This window comes from Thunnus maccoyii, chromosome 20, assembly GCF_910596095.1.
Source record: "Thunnus maccoyii chromosome 20, fThuMac1.1, whole genome shotgun sequence".
In the NCBI taxonomy this organism is placed as follows: domain Eukaryota; kingdom Metazoa; phylum Chordata; class Actinopteri; order Scombriformes; family Scombridae; genus Thunnus; species Thunnus maccoyii.
Window position 1 is genome coordinate 2,686,085 of NC_056552.1, and position 27,097 is coordinate 2,713,181.

General features: G+C 39.1%; 1 protein-coding gene across 8 annotated transcripts in view; it reads right to left on the reverse strand.

Annotated features, from left to right (window-relative positions):
• Positions 1-689: 689 nt before the first annotated feature.
• LOC121886498 (glutamate receptor ionotropic, delta-1-like) overlaps positions 690-27,097 on the reverse strand; it is a 313,546-nt gene continuing 287,138 nt past the window's right edge. For all 8 annotated transcript variants that reach the window (XM_042396524.1, XM_042396523.1, XM_042396531.1 and 5 more), the window contains 4 exons: positions 24,184-24,350; positions 10,299-10,539; positions 7,264-7,402; positions 690-1,400 (listed from right to left, as the gene is read on the reverse strand). In XM_042396524.1, the coding sequence (XP_042252458.1) occupies positions 934-1,400; positions 7,264-7,402; positions 10,299-10,539; positions 24,184-24,350 (1,014 nt within the window). In that variant the 3' untranslated portion in view covers positions 690-933. The remainder of the gene's footprint in view (positions 1,401-7,263; positions 7,403-10,298; positions 10,540-24,183; positions 24,351-27,097) is intronic.

Here is a 27,097-nt window from a genome sequence, read left to right on the forward strand (position 1 = left end):
TTCTCCCTTTACAAACTGAAGCTCCTCACCTCGACTGAACTGCTGCCAAAAACAAAAGCTACTATAAAAAACAAACCACTCAGCTGTGTGTAAAATATGAACCAGTTAAAAATCCGCCTGTTTTATCCCCCCCTCCCCCTCCCGCTGTCCAATGATACACCATTTACAGTCAACGTAAGAAAATGAATGTAGACTTTTGATTGATTGAAAAAACAATGTATATTATATATTTAATACAAATGAAAAAAAAAATGAAAAAAACGAAATGATTGTGATTATTTTCGTCCGATGCTGAAGATATATATAGGGTTGGTACAGAGGTGCATAACAGTAGGTGTCCAACACTAAAATGTCCCTACAGCGGTGCATCATGGGTAGTCGTTTACATCGATGAGTTGTGGAGAGACATCGTTTAATTTCGGCACTTAGAAAACAATCACAATGAATTTTGCGTCATTGTTTCATATTGAACAAAATTTACAAAGCCATTCAAACAGTCATAACTTTTTCATCAATGTATATATATATATTTTTTATCTCGTTTTGTTTGTTTTTTATAACTCAACTTCAAAAATTGAGAATATTCAAAATACACTTTAACCTCACTTCGTTCTCTTGGTATTTACAGGTATGTACAAGAGAAAAATTACACCCGCCACCCCGCCCCCCCCCCCCCCCCCCCCCCAATTTTTTTTTTCTTCGTTAACATCGCCTTTTCTGAACAGATAGTGAGATACAAAATCTTTTTACTTTGTACATGTTTCTTTCCTTCAATCATAATTTTCCTCTAGAGATCCCCAACCCACCTCGCATCCAAAACTGGATCAGAGCCTCGAGAGAGAGAGCGACTCATGGTTGATGCAGTTTGACCCCGTGACCTTTCCCCGTCCCCGCCGCCCCTCCTATCACTATATGGATGTACTGTGGGTGGCATCAATGGCTTCGGGTATGGGTCCTGCGGAGACTGCCTGGTAGGACACTGGCATGGGTGTCTTGCCAGGGCTCTGCCGGAAGAGCCCCCCGTTGGGAGCCCTGTGTTTGCACTGCATGGTGCCGCTGAGGCTGCTGCTGCTGAGCGGGTGGTGCAGCGGCAACGTGGTGCTGCCAGGGCCCTGGGACGGGGGTAGTGTCCTGCCTAGGGTCCCCCCATGGTGAGGGTGGGGAAGAGGAGGAGGCGGCACCCCCTCCCCGGGGAGGAAGGTGGTCACAGCGAGGCCCGAGGGCGGGAAGTCCCGTCTGGACTCCGGCCCCGGCACCAGAGAGGCCTGGCTGGGCTGCATGCTGCCGATGTCCAGCGCAGAGATCTCGATAGAGGGGCCGGGGATCTGCTTGTGGGCCAAGTCCTCGTCCAAAAGACTGTTCATACGACGATGCACCTGTTCCAGATTCACCTCCTTGTCCTATAAGAGGAGGAGGGGGGAGGGGGGGACAGAGGGAGGGGGGGGGGAGGAGAGGAGGGAGGGACACAGAGGCTGAGATTGGCGATGGGCCGGTTTCTCAGACTGTTTCAGGTCTGCTGGTGCTCCATGCATTCTACATCTTTGTCAGTGTTTTTGGACGTGGCCTTTGCTTTGAACTGACAGACCGCTATCAGCTGATAGACAGCCTCGTGTCTGTTTGTCGTTTGCTTTGAAGAGCCCAGTGGGAACTGAGGCCACACAAACCAATTTGTATGTGCACCTTGAAATCAAATTTGGCCAGTGAGTATTAAAGGTTTGATGTCTGGAGAAAAAACAATCCTGGAGCCAAACTGACTGACTGACGGTAGTTTGTTGTAAAGCTGTTAGAGGCTGTTTTCTTTATGTGTGTGTGTGTGTAAGCAGCACATTTCATTGACAGATTTAATGTCGGAGTTGTAGACTTGCTTTTGAATCTGGATTTTGGATTCTTGTAAAGCTGCAAAGAGCCGATAAATTGGTTTGTCAGAAAATTAACAACCATTTTGAAAATTGAATAATAATTACAATAATTTTTAAAGCAGAATCCCAAACATTTGTTGTCCAGTGTGAGGCGTTTCTATTTTCATTTGCCACATATGATAGAAAACTGAATATTTCAGGGTTTTGGACTGTTGGTCAGACAAAATAATTTGAGGATGTCTTTTGGACATTTTTCACTATTTTCTGTCCTTAATTAATCAGATTTTTATTTTTTTGTTCATTTACAAACAGTTTTATGGCTGAGATTTTCCCTACGAGATGGTCTAAAAGGTTGAATTGTTGTATTTATTTATTTACTGTATGCGTTTATGTTTCTTGGCCTGAAAAAAAATATTGGTATCAGTGTAAGGCTGTGGAAAAATGTACAAATTGACATTTTTCACTGTTTTCTGACATTATTTAGACAAACCAATCAACAAAGTAATCATCAGGTTAATCAGTAATTAAAATAATTGCCTAGATTCTTGCCTTTTGCTGATTTTAAGTATAAAATAGGACGAGTTGGTTTGCCTGGTCAGGAAATCAATTTAATTAAAGAAGTCAAGCAATAATATTCAAATCTTAAAGGACGAAATGTTAAATATTGGCGGATATTTTCTGAAACTGAAACTACATCCGGTTGTGTTTTTTCTTTCCTCTCTGTGGTGTATTTTCCTCTCTGCCCTTGGAGTCTGTACACTCTGTGCAGGAGGATCAGAGAATCGGTTCGCTATCAGAACAATTTAATCAAAACATCGGCTGACGCTGCATCTCCTGCTGACTGCAGCCATGCATACTTGTTAGGCATTAATAGACACTGGAGTGTTTCCCTGTTGAACCGCAGGTCTGCTCCATTACACCGGGTCAGGGGAAGGTAAAGGACAAGGAGTAAAGAGAAACACAGGAGGCATGACTCGCATATCAAGTGAGGCTGAATCCAGATTCTCTACACGTCCGTGTGAATGAATGCAGCTACAGTCAATGCCGCCTGTTGATGCCAGAATTTAAAACAGTTTACAACAAACGTTAGTTTTCCTGAATGCAGCCTGGTTTGGCTCCAGCATTGACTTTAACTCAGAGGTACAATGATATTAGTTACTCATCACAGTGACACAAGTGATTTTCAGAACAATGTACATGATACATTTATACTGTGTATTAATATCACACATATATATGCAGTTATGTTGCAGTGTTAGCCAGGATTTAACAAATCTGACGTCAAGCCCCCCCACCCCCATCCCACTCTCACAGATAAATTTGATGAAACATTTTTTTTCATGTCTAAAGTTATAATCTTTAAGATTTTCATTGTCTCAAACCCCATTTTTGATGCTTTTATGAACAGAATTAATACTGCATTTCCCCCTTTATTTGCAGTATGTAATTAGCTTTTTTGTTTATTGTTCCTGGCAGAGTCGACTTTCTCTCACAGGATTTAAATTACCTTAATGCACAAGAGGCAATGCAGCATGTACTTTAATATCACTCATCATACTTTTATCTCATCAAATGCTGCTGATATAACAGTCTAACTGCTACTGATCACTAAATAAAGTCTTTACCAAACAGTCATTTCTGGCAATTTTTTTCAGCATTTGACATTAAAATTCAAGGGTGAGTCATCTTAGCCCGCAGTGTGTTTGGCTGCTTATTCTTCTTCTGTGGCCATTTCTAACAGTTAAAAGTGTGTTTGCTGCCTTAAGTGGTTGATAGGTGTGTGATTTCAAACAGAGCTCTGGCACCTGTAGCAGCAGAAAACCAGTAACTACAGGTGTCACTAAATCAACCAGGATTTATTCATCTGTGTCTCAGAGTTTCCCTACATGTATTTATTCATTTATGTGTTTTCTAATGTTTCTTGGCCTGTAAAAAATATTGATATCAGCCTTTAAAAATCTTTTAAAAGTGATAAAATGTAAACTATAATACGTGAGCTCCCTAAAAATAGTGTTCAAATGTGGCAACAGCCCTAATCAGCATTAAAGCTACTAATAAAGAGGTTAATACTAATATAACAAGCAGAAGTTTGTCTCTGGAAGGCAGACGAGAGCAAAGCGTTTGCTCTTGAGAAGTCTTTATGTTTGCGGCGATGCAGTAGTGGAGAGAGCACTTCCTGTGAAACAGGCCTGTAATACTGAACACAAAGCAGCTTGTGAAAGCACTCTTGAGGAAACCTCAGAGTCTCGGCACATCTTGATACACGGTGGTCGAGTACTACTGAGGCTAAACATCTGTCTTCAGCCTTTGTTCAAACCTTAAAGGGACACATAAACATAGATTCTAGCAGAACGTGTTTATCCACGAGGCCTTAGCAGGTTTGAATGATCCCTCTCAAGTCTCTAAGAGCTCCTCTCAAAGCCAATTAAAACATCTCAGTACAGGTTATTGTTTCAGTGGACTGGCACCTCATTAAAATATGTTTTCTGCAGCGTCAAACTGGCAGCTAGCCGAGATAAATAAATGCCTGGGATTAAACCTCAGCCGGTCGTTAAAGACAGACTGGTGATGTAAGCGGAGAGGAAGAAAACAACAGCCGTCTGAAAGCTTCCATTAATTTGGAAAACAAACAGCTCTTTTAATGAGTGCTCCCAGTGGGGGGGATTTTAAATCACTCTCCCCCCCCTGCTACTTTGCAAATACTGCAACTGTCAAGCGGGTTGTGCTCAAGCGCGATAAGAACAGTTTCTGGTTCATTTTGGATTCAAGTGGCCCTCGGAAACATTTAAACCCCTTCACAATAAACTCTTTTTATAGAAGGCTACCTTTTGATATCGACATCTCTCGCTGAACTATGAGTGGCAGTTTGTCTCCGCAGCCTAATATGCTGCTCTGCACTGTGAATGCCTCTAAAGTGGCCGCTGGTAATGATGCGAGCTTCAAGTGTGTAGATTGGAGATTTCTAAGAGGCAGAAATGATCTCGGTGGTCGCCTTAAACGTTAATGATTAAAGCTGTCATATGGTTAAGTAATGTTTAACTGAAGCTCAGTGAAAAAGACAAGAGAGGACTCTGATATTAGCTGAAAAATATAAAACCTAGCATATATATTATGGATATTAAGTAGTCTTTGTAACTTTTCAGGTTCAAATCTGCATCACTAGCCACTGTCTATCCACATAAAGCTTGTTGACCCGCCAGCATTGAGAAAACTGCAGTCGTGAATGATTAACATTAAATGTTTTAAAGATTTTAAGGAAGTGAACATCCAAAACGTCAGTTTATCTACATCGGCTTCTTAAAATGCGTAGGCTCAGAAGCTACGCTGTAACTCCTTAACTATAAATCCAACTGTAGAGTCTACAAACAAAACTAGCAGCTCTGCATGGGTGTACCTAGCTAAATGCTAATGTTAGCATGTTAGCATGTTCATATTTACCAGATATAATGTCTACCATGGTCCCCATTTTAGTTTAGCATTTGCTAATTATGGTACAAAATTGTTATAATAGGTCTTGAAGGGGGCATTCCTTAAAATAATTGTCAATTATTTTTGGCCGAGGCTAGCATGGCTAATCAAAACAGTTATCACCATTTTTTTGACCAGATTTAAATGTAATATTAGCGTTGCAAAGCAAAACCACACTTTTCTGCTTCTTTCATTGTAGTCTTTAACAGCTGAACAGACATATTAATCAATAGGCTGCCATTCAACATAATATCTTCCTACAAATGATTGGATGAATGCACCACTTACTTAGCTGTCATTGGTCTTTACCCATGAGTTTTAAACTGGATAATCAGAGTTGCTCTTCAGAAAATGTCAATTGCTCTCAAAATTTCCACCTCAGTCAGTGGGTGGGTGTTTGGACCTCAGTTGTTTCAGTGGTGGATGGTTTTTAGGCAAAAATCTGAGTTTTTGAGATGTATTCTGGCCTTGTAAAGTTAATTTTCCAATTAGCTAAGTGCTACTCCAAATGTTTTGGACTAAAATTAAAGTTTTCTCAATGTATTCTGGCCTTGCAAAGCTAATTTGTTGGTTAGCTAAGTGGCACTCCAAAAGTTTTAGACTATAGTCAGAGTTATGTAAATTGCACTACAAAATATTTGGGCACTTTGGCTCCACTGGGTCAAGTTTAAGTCAAATAAGAATGATAATTTCTGCTTCCAGAGAAGCTCTGGAAATATTCTCTGAAATATTTGTAGGCTCAAATTCAAATAGTTAATCTATCAATAACCATGACTTGCCTAAGGTAAGTCTCCAAATTCCTTAATATTTTGTTTTTATTATTTTATTTAATTATTTTAATAATTATTTTATTATTTTATTTTTATCCAATCATCTATTTTAAATAAGAGTGTAGATTTTCATACTTGTTCAGCTTTAACAAACACTAGAACACATCTTGTTGAGTTTCCAAGGGCTTATTCACAATATTAATAGGCTTGTATTAAAAGGCACTAAGTTTGTTTGCAGGGTTACCGGTGATGTAAACCACAGTGCAACCGTTAAGTGAGGTCAGAGGTCAACCTTTGTGGAATGCGTTCACACAGTTAAAGATGACCTACTGAAAAAAAAGCAAGGAGAAACAGAAAGGCACTATAAGATCCACTATAAGGAGGGTTTCTAACGACGGGAGATGCAGCGTTAAAGGTGAGATGGCCTTCAGAAGCCCACAGTCGGCGCCTGACGGAGCAGCCAAGGCCAGGCATCAATTATAACTTTAATTATCGTGTCATCTGCAAAGAGCGAAAGCCCAAATTCAATCAATTGCAATTAACATCAAACTGTCTGTTTTCAGATCATGAACCAAATTAATTTGGACCAGCCTTTTTTTCTTCATATGGAGCTGAAACGTCTGGTTCTGGAAATAATGGAAATAATGTCCTGTTCAATTTTCTGATAAGGAAATTGATAATTAACTTTAGTGGTTAATCTGTGGAAAGTTTAATGAAATACCAGAGGCTGAAACAACAAAATGTCAGATTTTGGCTTTGTGAAGTATTACATCACCTGCAACATTTGTGGATTTCCTTTCTGAGGTTTAATTGACTGCAAATAATTTGCATGCAATCATGTTATTTAGTATATTGTTGAAATAGAAGAAAAATGAATAGATGATATTAGTTTATCTGCTTTTCTGTGGATAGGAAATGTAGTCCCACTTAGATTACATTAAATACACAGCATTGTATACTTACTTTTATCATATATATACAGAATATTTATGCAGAACAAATCAGAGATTTATTTCCAGAACATCAGTCACACGTTTCTGCTCAGTTTTAGACCCAAAATCAACCTTCAAAACAAAAAAGACCTTGGCGATGGCACAGAAATGTTTTAAATTTTTTTTTTTGTTTTGTTTTTATTTTTGATAGTTGTATAGGAGGTCTATTCTGACCTGTATCAATAGCTTCTGCTTCATCCCAGCCTCTCTCTCTGTCTGTCCAAATGTCCCTTCTCCCCTCCGATGAAGCAGTTGTAATGTCATTATATGTCAATGGACCAGAAACCCTTGCCAGTCTGTAATCCTTAGTAACCTGCACGAGATCATAGACAGTAAAATGTAAATAAAAAAAATAAAAAAGGGATAGATGGAGAGAAGGAGAGGAGATAGATAACACGGGTGTCCACATTGACATATAATTTGCAATAAGAAGTGACACAGTGATAGTACCAGGGGGGTTATGGACTGGGATGTTGGAGACAGTTCTTATTGCTAAAGGGTGACACACCCAACGTTCACTGTCTGCTCACACTTTAGTTTATGGATCCACGTTTTCCTCGACTTTGTCCCCTGTTATATGACTGAAGTCTGCCTCCTGATATGTTGAGGTAAATCCTGTGTGTCTGCTGTCTTTGGCACAGGAGGTGAGTGTTGTCATTGTCGTTGGAGGTAGAACTTATAAATGCAGGTCTGAGGTCAGTTTATGTTCAAGTGTAGCCCTAATGAGTGCTTGGAGAAGCAAATGTGTGGAGCCTGTGTCCCAGTTCCAGACTATATACTATTATTAACATGGTTGGTTTCCAATAGCTGGTTTTATTCAGTGTGTTTACATGTACTTTAAGGACAGGTTAACAGTTTTTCAAATCTTTCTTAAAACAACAGTCAAATGTCCATATGAACAGTGAAAGAGGTTTAATCATTCCTCCTGTTCATACTGGATATTAAAAGATCCTTCAAATGCACTTTCAATGGAAGTGATGGAGGCCAAAATGGTCATTTAAATGTTGATGTGAAGCTTATATTCAGCTTCATCAGTCTGAGTTAGTCATATCAAGTGGATATCTGACACATTTACAGTCTTTTTAGCATCAAATTCCCTCTTTGTGTTTCCTCAGACAGTGTTTCCCTGTTGAGCTGCAGGTGGAAGTATAGTAACAAAAAGAGGGACTTTGACACTAAAAAGACTGTAACATTGAAAGATATCTACTTGATCTGGAGCTTCATATTTGCTTCAGATAAACTTTTAAATACATTTTTGCACAGAAGGAGGACTGTGGATTTTGTCCCCCATCACATATGAACAGGAGGAATTATTACAGCAAGAAAAACCTATTTCAATGCTTATTTGGGCACCTAAATGTGACGGGAAACCTGGTTTCTGTATCAGGGATTCTCCTGTAGAACGCTGATTCCTCTGCCATGTATGCATATAACCAGGTTTCTAATCAGCTTTTTACATGTATGAATGTGAATAAGAATAGTCTGCAGACAGAAAGATGCACTGCTCTGTAACATCACTCTATGAGAGGATTGGTGTTCTTGTATTATCAACAAAACCAACTTGGCTTGTTCTCTAAATCATCGAACTGATCGACTCCCGACAGTTTCAGGAATGACCACTGGCAGTGAGGCTGAGTAGCAGCACCGTATCCAGCTCTCTCCAGACAATAGTGTCCGTCAATAACACACTTTCAAGTTCCAGGAGGCACTCTACAATAGCAGAGTATTCAAAATTATACCAAATTTTTCTTGTGTAAATGCACCAAATACTGAAAACATAGTGTGGTGCTGGGACACAGCAGGTAACATCTTCTGACGGGGCTCAGCTTAACAAATAAATAAAACTTTAAACTATTTGTGTAAAATGTTTTCCTCTGTGGTCAACCTTCTCCTTAATAATTCAGTATTAAATCAGCATAATCTGAACCTTTGTGATGACAAGAGTTCAGTTTCAATACTGTTAATTGATATTAATCTGCACTAAACACATATCAATTATCAGATGCTTCCTTTAGAGTCATTCATTCATATTGATTAGACTGCTTTAATTTTTTAATTGAAAGCTTTTCCTCTTTAAACCCTGTGAAGGTGTAACTATGAGCTCAGCTGCTGCAATGACTCATATTTCATTAATAAGAGTGAGATCTGGTAATTGACAGATGTATGATTTGTTTTTTATTCATTAGGCACTTAGTAAGACTCCTTAGAGTATCTAATAGCAACAACAGCTAATGTTCAGAATAACTGTGATTATGTCACTGTTAATAGGGTTGAAGAGCAGGCTGAGCAGCTCTTTAAGGTTCTCTTCCATATGATAAATTACTTTTTTTGTCTCTTGATGTCTCATAAGGATTTTTACACTGAAATGGAAAATGTCCAAAAGTGTTAGGAAAGTGTTCGACACTGTTATCCCTCTCTCGCCTGAGTGATCGCTCGCTCTCCTGCTAATTGTAATCTTTTTCTCAGAACCCCTGGGTGCCGGAAATTACCAAAGCCTCACTGTAGAAAATGAGTTTATAACAATAATTCAATACCAGGCACTTGAATGGTTATGGAGCCGGCACTGTGGGAATTAATCATTAAAGTCTGTGGGTGTACTCAGCTGTTTCAGCAGGAGGTTTGCTGGGAAACAATACAGGACAAACCAATAGCCGAATACTGACTTGCTGGGCTTACTCGACACTTGCCCTAAGGCCTCGAGTGTACGCGTCAAGGCAAAGAAGGAGAACGACTCCCGAGTGGATCGAGAAGCAGTTGTTTTATGAGCGTATTAGTAAAGGTAATGGTAAAGTGGAGTGTGCTGTGTACTTTATGTGGTAAAGGGTGTGCAAAAATATGCCGTACAGAAACAGATGAGCTCTGGTGTGTGTCAGGTTTAGGGCGAGGTGGGTGGGGGAGTGATGGACGGTTAAAAAAAAAATTTAAAAAAATAAAAATGGAGAGACCAAATTTGATTTCAATCAGTGGCCTGGACTGATGTGGCACAGAGCACATCTACCTACTCTGTCCTATCTTACCCCCCTCCACCCCCTCCTCTGTCCCCCAGCTCTCCAAACACTACAACTAGTTCCCTAAACCTCTCTCCTCTACAGCTGGGTGTACTGGAGCTCCACTAAGTCGGGGCTCGCGTCTGCGGCTGGATCCTTAAAGTAGAGTGTGGCAGTGTCTTCCCCCCGCTGGCCCGTCCGTCGGGCCCTGTGCTCGGTCACCTCTTTGGGCTGCTCCTGGCGGCAGCGGTTGCTGTTCCACCAAGCCTCCAGCCCCGCCACCAGGCAGGCCAGCAGCAGGCCGGCGGCCAGGATGCAGAAGATGCCGGCGAAGCTGTGCAGCTTGAGGGAGCGGCCGTCGGGGTGGGCGGTGGCGTGGCTGTTGAGGTCGCAGCGGCCGGTGCGAGGCCACCACTTCTGCTTCATGATGTCTAGGTCACCTTTCTCCTGCAGCTCCAGGATCCTGGAGAGGCAGAAGAGACAAACACGTGAGTCATAATTCATCTTTCTGACCTCAAGGCAACGGGGGGAAATTACAGCAGCATGTGAAATAGCTTTTCTGCCAAAGAACCTCAGAAGCCTAAGGCAGGTAATTTCTGATTTCAATCCAGATGAATTCCTGCTTCATTTAATATTTTCTGTCATTTGTATTCCATGTAATCCAGCTTCTTTTCCCTCCTAGAACCAAAAGCTTAAATAGTTAAGTTTATATATTCCGTTTCATTAGCTGTTAAATTTAAAAACTGCAGCTACAGAAGTATGTAAGAGAAAAGATTTATTTAAACATGTAAGTATAAAACCCTAAAGATGAACCATCTGAGGAAGTCCTTGAACATCTCACAGCCGTCATTGGTTTCCATTAATTCATTTCCCTACAATATGAGAATGTATTATCAAAGTTAATTCATGTTTTTTTTCAAATCAATCTGCATTTAAACTCTATTGCCACACAATGACGGTGTAACACTGACTTGATGCTAACTGTGATGAATTATACAACTCAAGCAAGACTCAGGAATCCACTTACAGGTATTCTTACTATACAGAGATAATTTGGAACCATTAGGAGCATAAAAACAGGAGGAAAAGTAGATCTGAAAACTGAGCAGCATACATTTGAAAATAATAATTTGTAGTTAAGAGGTTAAAACTTGCTAACACACCAGTTTGCTCCTTTAAAATCTAAGAATTGTTCTCAGATTTGGTCATTAAGTCTTAATGTTTCCAGCTTTATTTACTGCACTTTAAAGGCACAGTGATAGTGCTCTACATATCCTGGAAGCTGCCGTGTTTGGTTGGAACCTGCAAAAGGTATTTGTGACCTTGAAGTCACATGACTTGCAACTGCTGCTCTGTACTCTGTGTTGGAGTTTTATATATTTATACAGACACACGGTCAGCTCTGTAGGAGAGAAAATCAGTAAACAGTGGCATCAATTTACCCCATAAACTGTGATGAACTTCTGCAGCGTCATCTCTTTAGTCATACAGACGTGACATGAATCCTGATGCGGATGAACCAAAGTCAAATGTTCCTGGAGGTGAACGTGTGAATCTTACAGGATGAAAACAGTGGAGTTCATCATATTTAGCGGCAAGTAAAAAGATAAAAATTTCCTCCTGGTTTCCTTCATGAAATCTGCCTGAGATGTTAACAAGAACAGACAGTTCAGTGATGGCTGAGCAGAAGTCTCACTCTAATTATTTGACTGGATTTGAATTTGTAGAAAATCCCACAATAAGCCCGCACAATACCTCAGTACGAGGCAGTTTAGCCGTGTCTCATCCCGGCTGTAATTAGGACCCGAGCGCTGAGTGGTGCCAAGGCCTTACTGTAGCTGAAGGAATTATTCTTATTATTCTCTGCAGTGAATCACATTTTTAGGGGCTAAAGGTGCTTGAAAACTCACGAAACTCTGCACATGCATCAGACGTTTGGGGGATTGGGCTCCAGCGTGGCCAGTGGACTCCATAGTGCCCCAAACACAGGTCCATATTGGGACAAAGTTGCTTTGATGTTCATGAAATTCAGTGGGATCATTGCTGTCATCATTCTGGACATAATTACTAAAAAATTTTCTTTTTTGCTTGACAGGAAGTCGGCCATTTTGGCCTTTAGGATGTGCAAAAACTCACAAAACTTTGCACCCATGTTCGAACTAGTGGGTATTTTGATTTGATATTGCTTGTGTGTGGCCCGTCGGCTCTATAGCGCCCCCTAATTACTTTTAGCATTTTTGAGATGCTAGTTGTGCCCGAAAACTTGCGAAACTTTGCAAATGCGCCAGAAGTGTCGAAACACGATATCGACATAGTAAATGTCAAAGTAAAAGTCAAAGATGAACGAAATCTGGTTGGCACATGTATCATATCCAGACTTACAAAAGAGCCTCTTGGAGTCATACCCTAAATTCAACAGGAAGTCAGCCATTTTGAATTTACTTTGCAATTTTTCCACAGTTTTTGCCATTTGCAGGTGTTGTTGTACTTTAACAAAATCCATCTGTCATCTTTGCAAGTCAAAGTTATCAAAATCTTGAGTTTTCATGCAACGTCTTTGACGTGGAGTGCCGGTCAAGTCGCATGAAACAGGAAGTTGTTGTAATTCCACTGGACTTTGTCCAATCCGCCCCAAATTTTTTCATGTTTGGTAAGCAACTGTAACTGTAAAATACCACATCGTAGATCTAAATTGGGACAATCAGCCTTCTCCATTCAGGGCTGTCACCTCTGGAACACATTACCAACTGAAATCAAATTAATCTCAGATATAAAATCTTTTACAACAGAGGTTAAGCGCTGGCTAAAAGCAAACCAGAGCTTCACCCATTTTTAGCGAATTGTACTGTATTGTTAATTTTTTTTTTTTCCAACTGTGTATCACAATCAATGTAATTCAGTATGTGTATTTTATTGTAGTGCACTGTGGTTTTTATGATGATGAAAGCTGTATATTTTAATTACACTGTATATGTATGTAAAGCCCAACTAGGGACAAGAAAAGCATCGTCCCTATCAAATAAAAATAAAAATAAATAATAAATAAATAAATAAAAGTCCGAGCCTGAACTACACATCAATATTGAGTCATAGCGCCACCTACTGACAACAGGAAGTCAACCTTAATGTGACAAACATCATCTGATTTACATGAAATTGACATGGTTCGGTCTACACATGATATAACTTTACATATAATTAGTGGGTGTTCTCTAGCGCCACATAGTGGACACAGGAAGTGATAGTTATCACCTACATGCAATGTCCAATATTCATGAAAATGTAGATCCATGTCAGCTGGTAAAAGTATTTCTGCATTACTATTTCACTTATGTAGTATTGCCTACGTGCAACAGGAAGTGAGGCCTGAATGACAAAAGCTCATCAAATGTTTACACATCATCATACTGCTCATGAGGAAGAAGAATGAGTGCAGAGCGCCCTGAAAGTTAAAATTTCATTACAGAGACTTCACTGTCATTTAAAAACAATTACCCTGCATCAATTGTAATCTTGTTTGCAGCTTCAGAAGACATTGGGTTCTTTTTGTTTGTGTTTTATTTTCACCGAGGATGAATCCAGGTAATAATTTGTAGCTTCATCTTTTCATGACAGCTGGATTGATTAGTTTTTTTTTATCTGTCCTGGTTTAGAAAATGAATTGAGACGTTGTTAGTAATTGATGACACAGCGCGGGGGAGCTGGCTGTGACTCTTTTCACGGCGGCTCTTTAACCACATGTGAGGAGACGGCCGGCGGCGCTCAGCTTCTCACTTTCTTAATTCAGATTTTTAAAAGGGATTTTGTGCAGAATAAGTTTCTGTAAGTAGCTGCAACTTCAAAAATGTTATGTCTGCAGGCTATAAAACCTGAAGAGTAGAAACATTAATGTTTAAAGGGTCAGTTCAAAAATCTTCACAAATGACTCACTACACAGGGAAAAAAAAAAACAGTTTCCTTTCATTTTTCTAACGTCTGTGATTTTTCTGTTATATTGAGTAATAATTTCAGGCTGGATCGAGACCTTTTCAGTCGCTGCCCGCATGTCTGATTTGTTCAGTCATTCAGATAAGTCTGTTGTTTTTCTCGGCTCTTTCTGCCAGTTAAAGAAACAATCAATTGGGATTAAGATGGAGGGATAAAAGGGATGAAAAGTAGCGTCAGAAATATGGCTACAAGTGTGGATGAGATGGACACAGCTGTACAGATTGTTTTTATTTCTGTAAATTGAGAACTTACAGAAACAACTTTTAACTGCTTCTAGAGTCGAGAGCATCTGGACTCGTGGAGCCTTTTGGATGGGAGGTGAAACATCTTCAAGAACCCGAACCTGAACTTCACAGACATGTATATATTTTAAAACTATTTTAAGCTTCTATTTATCTGAGTTTTTATGACTGCAGCGTCTTAGAGAGTTGCCAAATGAAATTTTGTTTTTTTTATTACTACTATTATTATTATTATTGTTATTATCCTAATCAAAGTGTTTCTAATGTACGCCATATCTAATAGGCACATTTTTGGATTAACAAAAACCCAAATACCACCCCCTACTTGCACCTTTCTCGTTAACCCTCCTGTTGTCTTCCCGTCGACCCATGCAACTTTTGTCCTCCCGGGTCAATTTTGACTCGGGGGGACAAAAGTCCACAGATGCTATAAATTTTAATAAAACACCCAAAATTCAATGAAAGTAGTGATCATTACTTTTACTCGCAAAGTGTGTGGTATGGAACCATCCATGTGATTTTCAGGCAATTAGATGAAAGAAATCCATATTTCTGATATAAAAACATTTGGAAATGGGTCAAATTTGACCCAAGAACAACAGAAGGGGTAAAGGACCAAATATGGCGTCACCCATGTCCCGTCTTGGATTCTTGGACAACGATTGGCCTGAAGCCACATGATCATATATCGAACTCATCTTTCTAGATGTCCCATTGGCTGATATGTGTCTGGATGTATATGATTGGTTGTCTTTTACATATATATATATATATATTTTAACACTTTTATCTTTTTTCATGCTGTGAGGAGGCCTGACCATAGTGGCTAGGAAGGTGGTAGGAGGCAGACTCTTGTTGAATGAGTAAAAACTGATTTATTCAGTTCAGTGTACCAAAAAACAAACAAAAAGGTGTCTTAAAAAAATTAAATTAACACAAGGAAAGAAGTTAACTAGCTTAACTCAGGATAAAGCAAACTAAGGCATGATCACGTGCACACAGCTACACCATCATCCCCTAAACCTACATCTCCCCCCTTAAATAGGCCGTCCAATCTATCAGGCAGAACCATATTTATTGAGGGGTTTCATGCCACCTGGCATTATAACAATACTACTTGTATCAGTCAATATTGTTTACACAAAACACATCCACAACATTAAACCTCAACCTGAGCCAAAACAAGTACAAATCATATCGATACTAAACCAAACATTTAATGAAATAGCATAAATCCCCCCTATACTTGGTCTAACCCAGTGACATCACTGATGACAGTGTATAAATAGAGGAAGCCGTTGGGTGCCTCCTCCTTTTGTTCATGGTGGGAATGGTAAGTAACAAAGAAAATGATTAACTCATGAAATGCAGAACTTAACCAATAAACAATCACTAAACTTCATACTTGTCTGTGTTTTACTTTAACCGAAAATGCTGCTGGTATGTGAACTGTAACCAAACATAATGCAAACCACAACAAGCATGGTTAAATCTGTAAGCCATGTGGCATCGATGGTGAAAGTAGGGACAAATGATGTGTTCTCAACCAATTTGTACCCAACTTACTTTATTTAAATGTTGTTTGTAATGTGTTTTATGATGACCCTGATGAAGGCCACAAGCCGAAAGGCGTCAGTGAACTAATAAAGTTGTTCTTCATACTACAAGTGTTGCTGGAGTTCTCATCTCTCTAGACTTCTTTCCCTTCTTCATGCACCTTGGAAGTAGTACAACACTCTCGATTACTAAACTGAAATCATCTAATATGAACATGATGTCCGACTGAATGACACCACAGTATAAGTGAATGATTTTTGGCCATACTGGTATCCATCCGTGCAGATAGTTTGGGTTGTATTTGTCTCTGAGATTACTGCAACCACTCGAGTATAATTTAAGTACATGGAATTATGTTTTTAGTGATCACAGGATTTACAAAATGCAATTCAACATCTGTTTCCAGACGTTTTCTCCTGGTTAAATCAGGATTATCCACAGAAAATGCTGTGAACTGTTTTAAAAGGGACTATTTCTTCTGCGGAAAGTAGTTCCAATAAAAACTGCAGTGATTTATTAATAAATTACACTGAAGTTTTACTGCACACTTTGGTAATAATTCAAGGGGAAATAGGAAAAACCTTGAAAGAATAGTTTGTTTTATACTTTAAAAAGTTACTATTCTTTCATTATTCACTATTATTGAAAACTTTATTTGTGCCTGTTTGACATACTATTTAATTTTTTAGTACTCTATTTATTGTGTCATTTTAACCTGTGTGTTTTGTGGTCATGTTTTTTAAGAGGAAACATAATGAAACATGTTCATCACAGCCTGCAGTTCTCCCTGAAACGCCGCCGTTAGTTCGTCACAGCCTCAAAGTTTCATCCAGCGGGTCTCGCGCTCTCGTTGTGTTGAGTTACGGAGTTAATTAACCAACTCTGCCACGACTACTGAAGTACAATCTGCTTTTAGCTGCGGTTAAAAAAAAAAAATCAGAGCCTAATTTGCTATATTTAATCTGCTCAAACTCAGCGTGAACATGTTGAAGGTCAGTGCGCCGCAGCAGCTTTCCTCCCCGAAACACCCCCGAGGACAAAACAGTTTTACAGCTCAAATGAGCAGCAGAAGCAACAAAGTCTGCAAAAGGTTATTAATGGCAGGATTATCAAATGGAAACCAAGGGATGGAAGGTGGTGCAGCAGTTATGGGACTACGTATTAAAATGCTGGTTGGAAAAGTGGAGATAATGGCTTTCGCACTGAACAATAGAGCTGCCCTCAATTTAACACTCGGGCACATTATTCGTGGCCGTCCCTGAGCGCTGTGCTGCGAGGACGCCTCGGGCAGTCGGATGCCTGCTGAACCGGGTCGAGCCCAGAGTTAAAAAAAAAAAAAAAAAACTTCATTAATAACTAGCGGTTTTGTCTCCATTCAGTGCTGCAAATTAATCCCTAAATAAACACTAGAGCTGCTTAATTAAAGAGGAGAGTGTGAGGTGCAGAGGGAGGAGGAGGAGGAGGAGGAGGAGGAGGAGGAGGAAGAAGGCCATGATTGAGAAACAGTCCCACTGGAGAACAATGAACCCAAACGTCGCCGCAATCTGAGAGCCGTGGGAGGCGATGAGAGCGGAAAAGAGTCAACCGAGAGGATGAAAAAACGAGAGTCAAGTCTGATTTCTTTTCTTGAAGTCTGAAAGGTCGACCTTTTCAGATCACATTTAAACCACAAACCTCCTTAAAACTCGCTTTTTCATAATGTGACGAGGATTTGATGTCAAACACTGACCCAAATATAACAGAAAGTCTCTGATTAAACCTCCATATTAACCTCAATGCTACACAGGAAACATGCATCATAAAGACATTAATGATTATGAATTTAACTATCTTACATTGTGAGTATGTACAGTATTTATATGTATATGTATAGAGATAATAACACAAACCATCTGTGATTAAACCAGCTGCAAAATGATTTAATGAATGATCTAAAAACAACAACAAATAAAGACTTTATGTTTATCCAACAGCACTAATTCACTGCTACTTCACTACTATGAAGTACTGACTGTTAGTATCAGGAAAGTATTTTTAATCTGCGTCAGACAGCGTTCACTGTGTGTTTAATCAACATTTCAATTAAAACTGTTCACAGTGTGACGATCACACTAAAAGTAAACACTGAACCTGAGCTGCAGCTATTAATTGATTAATCAATTATTCAACAGAAAAAATGACTAGAAACGATTAATTGATTGTCAAAAGTAGTTAGTGATTAATTTTCTAAGAAAAATGGTAGAAATCTCCAGTCTGAGCTTCTTAAATGTGAATATTTTCTGGTTTCTTGAGTCTTATATGACAGTAAACTTAATGTATTTAGATTGTGGGACAAATCGAGATGTTTGACGACGTCTCGTTGGGTTTTTGGGAAACTGTGATCAACATTTTTCACCGAACAACTAATCAATTAATCAAGAAAACACCAGATCGCTTTTGTCCATTTGCAATTCCAGTTAATGTTGACAGAAAGAGAAAATTACTGCAAACACATCAAAACAAGCTCACTACATTTATAACGGAGCATTTGACAGCAGCCTTGAGGGAAATCTGATCGTAGAACTTCTCAAACTGCAGACGGTCGACCAAATTTCTGTCCTAAAATCCATCCGATGGTCCAACAGCCAGATCGTTTATCATATTTTCAGGACACGTTTTTTACCTCAAACTGAACATCAAACCACAACCGATCTGACAGAAATTCAGTCGAGTATGACCAATTTGTGGTAAAAATCCATCTTAATTTATACTATAACTCCCCAGCTGCGTTGCTGTGTAGTAAACGATGAATAAATGTTAAAATTTGAGTGTGTTTACAACCAAACGTTTGTTTTAAACAGACTATCACTGTCAGACTGCAGCGGTTGTCGGTTGTGCTTCCACCTCTCCGCTGCGGCAGCCTCATCCTCCCCTCAGGTGATCCGAGCCGCTCACTCGTCAGTTACAAAGCGGACAGTTTCAAGGCTTTAAAGAGCAGGTCTGAAAAATCGGATTTGCCTGCTGCGAGAGGAGGAGGAGGAGGAGGAGAGGGGGAGAGAGGGAGAGGGGAGGATGGAGATGGAAGTCGACGGGACAGGAAGAGAGAGGGATAAATGCACGGCTGGAGGAGGTGTAAATGACATTTTTGGTGTGGAGTTGCTCTCGGACCCCAGGCGTCCCTCCTATGCGACCATGAGGCGCACAAACACATCCCAAAGAGAGAGCGCTGATCTGGTAATAACGTCGCGGCAGCACAGCGGCGCAGCGGCGAACGCTTTGTGTTAACATCTCTATTAACGCCGCTGCTGTTGGCTTCAAACCTCACAATCACTGCTTGCATTTGTTTGTTTTTCTTTTTCCTCCCCCCCTCACAGAAAGTTCCACGGTGGGTTCATGTGTCGAGGAGACATCAAACATTTCGTGTCACTCCGGCTGTGAGCTGCTGTATAATCGCCGCCCTTCTCACTACTTCATAGAGTCAGTTCAGAGGCTTTTAGCTCGGCTCCTCGGGACTCTGAGCCCCGCTGCTTTTCATTCCAGACACCAAATCACAGAGCGGTTTTACACCTGGGAGGCCCAGGTGCAGCAACTCCTGCTGCGCTTTGCAGCACAGAGGGTCACTGAGAGTCGGCCGGAGGGATCCTCACCAAAATGACTTTTCATTGAAACTCAGCCGGCAGTTTGAACCAAATGAAATCCTTTAATATGAAAGTGCATAAAGCTGCTGGTCTGTGGCGAGCAGGCAGCCGTCACCGCCGAGGAGACCACACTGAAGTTTAAACAGTTTGCTGCCGTTTGAATCCATCGGTGTGTGAAGTTGCAAAGCTTTAAAAATCAGTTTAAATCTAAAACTACTGCAGCAAAAACTCTATCTGTTAATTATTAAAGAGATAGTTCACTAAAAATACAAAAAAAAAACATTCAGTCTCTTCCCTCTAGTGGAATCTATTCATGCAGATCATTTGTGTTTTTCTTGTACATATGGACTGTTTTTTTAGTTTGTGTTGCTAACAGCAGTGTTCAGATTACAGCAGCAGTGAAGCTGAAAGAGACCTGAGCTCCTCTGAAAGCAAAAAAAACTGATCTGAGTTCGAGAGGATCACGAAAAACTGACGATCAAACTTTACATGATAGCAGTTAACATCAAATAACAGCGTGTTCTGCTGGTTTTATCTGCTGTTAATAAAGTACGTGATGAGTTTCATTTATCATTGTTTTGATGTTCTGAGCCGAACGTTGAGTGAAACAATAAACTATTTATAATCTAGTTTGGAGACAAAAGCGCGAAGCTATAACATAACAACAGTTGGATGGATCAATACTGGAGCTGAAATCAATGGTTCAATGGTCGACAGAAAAAAAAGTGGCAACTAATTGATTAATAATTGATTTTTCAAACTTCTTAGTTTTGATAATTTGCTTCTTTTCTTTGTCTTATGTGATAATAAACTTCATATCTTTGGGTCGAAGCCTGTCGGTTAAACAAAACAAGACATTTAAGAACTTAAGGAAACTGAAGTAATCAGCAGATTAATGTGTAATTTAGTTTCTGCCCTACAGAGTATTATTTGTGTATGATGAGTCCTACAAAAAGGAGATAAATTATCTTATTTTGCTTTAGATTCTGTGCATTTAACCCATAAGAACCCATTTCTCCTTAAAGGAAGATTATGGGGAATATAAAACAGACCAAATGGACCACAAGGAACATATTTCTGAATCTACTTTCAGTGTCAAACATCTGTAATGTAACTTGTTTTATATCAATTTGTTCAAGAAATGTGGTCAGAACAGGTTAAATGTAATACAGGACGTCTTATTAAAGCATCAGAATTGTTAAATGGGTTGAAACATGACTGCACCAGGATGTTCAGTAGATGTCACTGAGGGACTTCATGAGTTAAAGTCAAGGATAATAAGCTGTATGAGGAATTGAAAGACATTGAAAGGGTTAGTGTGGACCTGTGTCACTGTGGGGTTCTTATGGGTTCATTTAAAATGATTCAACTCTTCTCATAGGAACTATTTCTTCAGTAGAAAGTAGTTCCAAAGCAAAATGAAGACTGTTTCTAGGGAAAATATTGCTGATTTAATACTTCAGGATGGTGGTCGGGACTCCGTTGGCCTCCATTGTTTTGGGGTAATAACAGATATAAAACTTTGTAGTCGAGATGAACAAACTCTTTAAAATACTTCTTCATGTCTTTAAAACCACCTCACTGAAAGGTCCATTTAGTAGCTCAAGACTGAGATGATGACAGATGAAGTGAGCTACTGAACGAACCTTTTAGTGAGATTGTTTTATTCTATAAGTTGAATTATCTCAACCGCATCTTTACACAATTAACCTTCATGTAGATTCTCCTTCCTGTCCAGTGCAGCTTTAAAACAATCTGATAAACTCAAAAAAAGGTTGTTTAAACTTTTACCTGTGACTGATAAAAACCTTCAGACTACAGTTTGGTTTTTTTTTTGTGTATTTGTTTCTTTTCACAGCAGCTTCCTGTCTTCATCGTCGGGTCGGAGACAATCGATACGAGACGGATGAGAAAGTTTTCACATTTTGAGGAGCTTTTCTTATAAATTCACATTGGGATCAATTTATTTTTTTTTGGGAAGCATGAGAGGAGACGTTTCACTCCGCGGCTCAGTGGTTTCATCCTAAACTCATGCGGAAGAAGATAATTGAATTTCCTAAAGATATTTCCAGCACCTGCCTCGTAAAAATCAAACAGGTAATTAGCGAACGTCCCTCTGTTTACCCATCGCGCCGTGAATAATCCCATTCGCTCCACAGAAAAAAGCGCCGCGCTTAATACGAGCTTGTTTCATGTGAACTTAATTGACTTTAGCGTTGAGCTCCGTTATTGATTTAATTCGGAGTAAAAAATCTGCCTGCATGAGGTGTTTCTCAGCTCAGACTTAAAACCTTTTAACACCCCCGTAAGTTTCAAACAAACACCTGCACTCCTCCTCCTCCTCCTCCTCCTCCTCCTCCTCCTCCTCTTCCTCCGACAAAGTTTGAAACAAGTCAGCGTGACACTTCCTCTGATATAAGACTCTTCACTCAGAGGATTTACAGGCCGATAATGTCAACAGAGAGAATCAAACTCCTGACAAAAGCCTCCGACCTTCATCATTAACTGTACTTCAGGCTTTTGTTTCGCTGCACAAAGACGTCGGCTTACAAAATAAAAAAAACTCTCTGATCTGTAAGAACAAGACAGTCTGAATGATTTCTGTTTTTTTTTTCTGAAGCGATCATGTTGACAGTTTGGACAGTGCAGGAAACGTAATTGGCAGAAGAAAACACACAAAGTCTAATGTCTTTGTACTAATGTGAAGATTTTTCCATCATTTTCTTTAAATTGATTGATTCACTCGGCTAATCCTCATTTCTAAATATGTATTTATTCTCAGTTTGCGTCATAAATATGTGATATATACATCTGTGCTGATCAAGAAGTAAATAAATTCATGTATAAATGTTGTTTACAGTCGTATAAATAAAGACAGCGTGGGTGTGATTGAACAAAAAACTAATTGACAGTGTTTTTCCTCTGTCAACGCTGCACAATCCTCCACATTCTTTAATTATAAAATCTCTTCAAGTTGTAACAACAACAAATTATGTGAATCTTTAAGTTGAGTACTTTAAGTGGCATACACTTACATAATTACATACATACTTACAATTACACACATTAAGTTAACAGCTGCTTATATGATTACAGTTTGATCTTAGTCTTTGTTTTTGTGATTAAACACACCACTGATACACCACTGAGGTTTATAAAGCGCACTATAAAAAGTGCATATCTGTCCCTTTAAAGTGTCGTCTAGAGATCTACTTACAACATTTTTTGCAGTTTTTGTTTCTTTATTTTTGCTTGAAACCCTTTTTTGTGGGTTTAAAACCAATATTTGTATTAGTATCTGTATTTGTTGAGGCAGCAAAATTATTTGTATTTGTATTTGTATTCGAGTAAAAGTGGAAAGAGGCTTAAAAAAATCCTGTTTTTGTTTTTATTACGCTTATAATTTTAGAAAATTAAAGATGAAAATTAAAGTGATGTGTGAATTAAGAAATGTGCGTCATGCAGCAGGTGGATGTGACCTGCTGATAGACGTCACAGCGGAGCAGAGGAGAGACACTGAGATAGCGACTATAACTGACCTGCTCGCTGGTATTTGACATGTTTTGTTTTTTTCTTCCCAAAAACAAATAATTTAAAAAATATTTGTATGAAACAAATATTCGTAAAAAACCCCACTATTTGTGCTTTGCCGAATAACGTATTTGTATTCGGGCACACCCCTATTTGAAACACTTATTTTGAAGTGTGCTACTTACTGTCTAAATTGATGATGTTGCTGTAGCGCCACCTACAGTTGAAATAGCATCAAAATGCAAGAATGCTGAGTTTAAATATTCGTGTTTTTTAGCTAATTTTGGTTGTAATTTCACACCACATGAGTCGTGGCAGTTTATGTCAAACAAGCTGTACCTAAAGGGTTTTCTGCAGAGTTCAACACATAAACTTGAGACTTTTTTAAGACCTTTTTGACGACACATACAGTAGTAATGATGTTTAATACCTTTTTCATGGTCATAACCAGCCAAAAATGGTCAGAACTACCCAGCTGTATATGACAATAACTCCTCGTAATATAATTAATCAATTAACCTGCTGTAGCTGCAGTGGTGACAGTGTTTGCAGCAGGTCTGATGCTGCTGAAACAATCCACTGTTCCACTTGTAGTTTATAGATGTAGAACATCTACCGACAGCAGCAAACACAAACAAACAACTACTGTTACTGTCTACAGCAGGAAAGAGATGATATGTGATGATAAGAGAGCTTTGTGAATTAAATTTAAGACTTTTTAATACTTTTAAGGACTTTTTGAAGGAGCTGAATTCAATGTTTTTAAGACTTTTCAAGACCCTGTTCATCAAAAAAGTTTTTGGACTCTTTAAATTTGTAATAAAGTTTGGTGAGGATTTGAAGTATAAGTTTGAATTGTTTTGCCAAACATTAGTGTGAGTGGAAATGTGCGTGGCCTAAATTAAGACTCATTTTAAACAAAAAATCCAGGAAGAAACTAATTTGGCTTTACATTTGTAGCTTTGCACCAAATTTTAGTTAAATTTATGACCATTTTTTTTAGTGTAATTCTGCTAACGAACAAAACAAATGAGGCTGAAAAGAAAACTTCCATGAGTGAGTTAATGAAAGTGTGGTTTTGCTGTCTAATTTACTAAAGTTCGTCTACTGATTACACCTTTAAATCAGTAGTTTGATGTTCTAGAAACAACAAACTGACAGCGGTTCACTCACTTCTGTGAGAAGAGGTCTCTGTAGGGGCTGCCGTGCTGCATGGCGATGCCGTAGCCTTTACTGCTCATGCCGTTTCCCGACACGGTGATGGTGCAGTCGTCGTCCGTCAGGGCTGCGTACTCCAGCACCGCCATGTCCCACAGGAAGGCGTAAGGACTCTTCTTCGCCTGCAGACACGGAGCAGGGAGAAGAAGACACACATGTAGAAACTGTTATCTGATGTTATCTGTTATCAGTTTATGGTGTTTGTTCATCATTTCTCTGACAAACTGACTGCAAAAAACTGCCCTCCTGATTTTGTTCTTGTTTCTATGGCAACGCTGTTTGAAACCGGCCAATCAGTCTCCTCCAGTATGGCTGCCAGTCGCTGCTCTGCTCAGAACAGCCTGTTAACTAACTGAGAAGTGAGAGGATTTTTTACTGAGACATAAAGTTCACAGTAAAAAAACATTTTTATCTGATGTAAATATTTTTTGCTTTCACTGTTTTATATCACAGTAAACTGAATATAAAACATCACTTTAGGCTTTGTGGAATTGTGAAGAGCATTATTCATTATTTTCTGGCATTTTATAGATTAAACAATAAAAAATAAATCGTAATTTGCAGCCGAACACAAACAGTATATTTCATAAACTAGTAATGTTCAGAAATCCTTTAACTGTTGTTTACCAGCCACACATATTAAACTGAAATCTCTACTTTTTGAGTTACACCAGCATATAATCAGCATTTCAGTTTCATTATCGTTTCTATTTGACTTGCTGAAAATAAACTGATCCATCGAGATGTGGACAGCGAGTCAGAGGTTAATGACACATTCATGTTACACTGGAGGTTTAAACAACATTAATGTCAACCTACAGGTCGTAGTTATGAATGGGAAACTGATACTTATTGATTAATGATACTTAACCTCTTAAAATCCACCAGGTCACCAGCGACCTGCTTAATCCAGTTGTAAGCGGCAGCATCACGCAGTAATGAGTCAAAGCAATCGGCACAATTGACAAGATGTAGAAGATTTATGGTGTTCTGCATAGTTCTGGCATAAAGCATGTCCTAATTATCGTTATTCAAATATGACTCATTACAGACGAGGACCAAAAACACTTTTTTGAACTTTATTTGAACTGATGTAGTTTAGGTTGTGTTTTAGTGACATGCTAAACAAACACATTTCCAGAAACTAGAAGATGTCACTTGTCAAATGAAGCCTAACACATGAATCATGGCCATAAAAGGACAGAACTCCCCATGCACAGCCAGAACCCCCAGCCAGGTGTCAGGTTTCATAAAGTTAACATACTCAAATCAGAGAAAAGAGCTCAAATACTATATATGAAACACAGTATTTGAGTTTTTGTCTGAGATATGAAAATATTAACTTGTACTTCTCTGACAGGCTATTTGGACTCTTAGGGAGAGATGAGCCACTAGGTCCCCATTTAGTGATGTAGAGGGACACCTGTAGGACCTGTAGCCAGGGAACATCCTGTTCAGTCAGTTGTTTATGGGATGTAATGAAGTTTAATTATATAAAATGGTGTAATTCTTGTAACTTTGTGCAACATTAATCACGTCATGTTTTTTGTAATATGTATATTTTCATTGTTGTGCCCTTTTGTAAAATGTTCACTTTGAGAAAATGAAGACTGTGATAATGAGTCATGTGACTCAGATGTGTTTATCTCAGCAGTCGTACTGAGCGAACCTGAAGAAGCTACGAGCGAAACGCGTTGTTCGCTCTTAATAAAGTCACAGTAAAGTCATTACAGTGTGCACTGGTTCATTTTGATTTTCAACATACATCATCATCAGCCTTACAGTTCTTCTGTTAGAAGCTTTTCCATTTGGCCAAATAGTTGAACGATTCTATAAAAAGGATGGATGTTAAAGGGTTAAAGAGCCTGAAAACCAAACAAACATGGACGCCTCACGTCAACCATCGTCCATCGTCCAATGTATTTAAATCCATATTTAATGGATATAGTGTAATTTTGTCAACGCACCGTATTGTAACATGACCATCAACCCTCCTGAGCTGTCAGATGTCACGACATCTCTTCTCCAGCAGCGCATCATGTTTTATTCACCAGATGTTTTTGGTTATTTCGGCTTCATCAGAGAGACATTCTGGATTTCTAGGCGCTTTAAACCCGAGAAGATTAAATGAAGAATTAGTTTTGATGCGGTTTTTATAGAATCTACCAGGTCTTGTTTTCAAATGAAAAATGTTTTTTAGAGATTTTGTTTAAAGATGGATGAACTGACTTCAACGTTCAGGTTGTTACTCAGAAGTATTCAGAGATGGAAATGATGTAAATGTGCCTGAAATACTCCTGAATGAAGACGAATATTTACCTTTTTACTGACTGATGGCTTCAGATGTAAAAGCACATTTTTCTGGATGATATTGTGAAAAGATTACATGTCCTGGTTAATGACCGTCGACATTTCTTATGGGATTATTGTCAATTTTGCATATAATTAGCTCGAAGAAGCAATTGATTGTGATGTTTTATGTATACGTTGATTTATTGGTCACATGATGAATCTGTGAAATGCATATAAGGGGAAGAAGAGGCCTCGGGCAACAACCCTGATGAAGGCCAGATAGCCGCCGGCGTTTGGTGAATAAATAGTGAGGAAGAGTTGTGGAACGTGTTTTCATTCTGATGGATTGTGATGCGTTGAAGCTCACGCTGGTCTGCACCTCGCTGTGTTTGCACCTCGCTGTGTTTGCACTCTTAAAGCAGAAAAATGTCGCTCGCAGGTCTTTAACATGGAAATCTTTCCAATCCTTCAATGATGCATAAACAAACAAACAAAACAGGCTTCGAATGAAACCCTTAAACTAAAACATACGATCACAACATGTCATTTTGTACAAATATTCCTCTAGAAGTGTCAA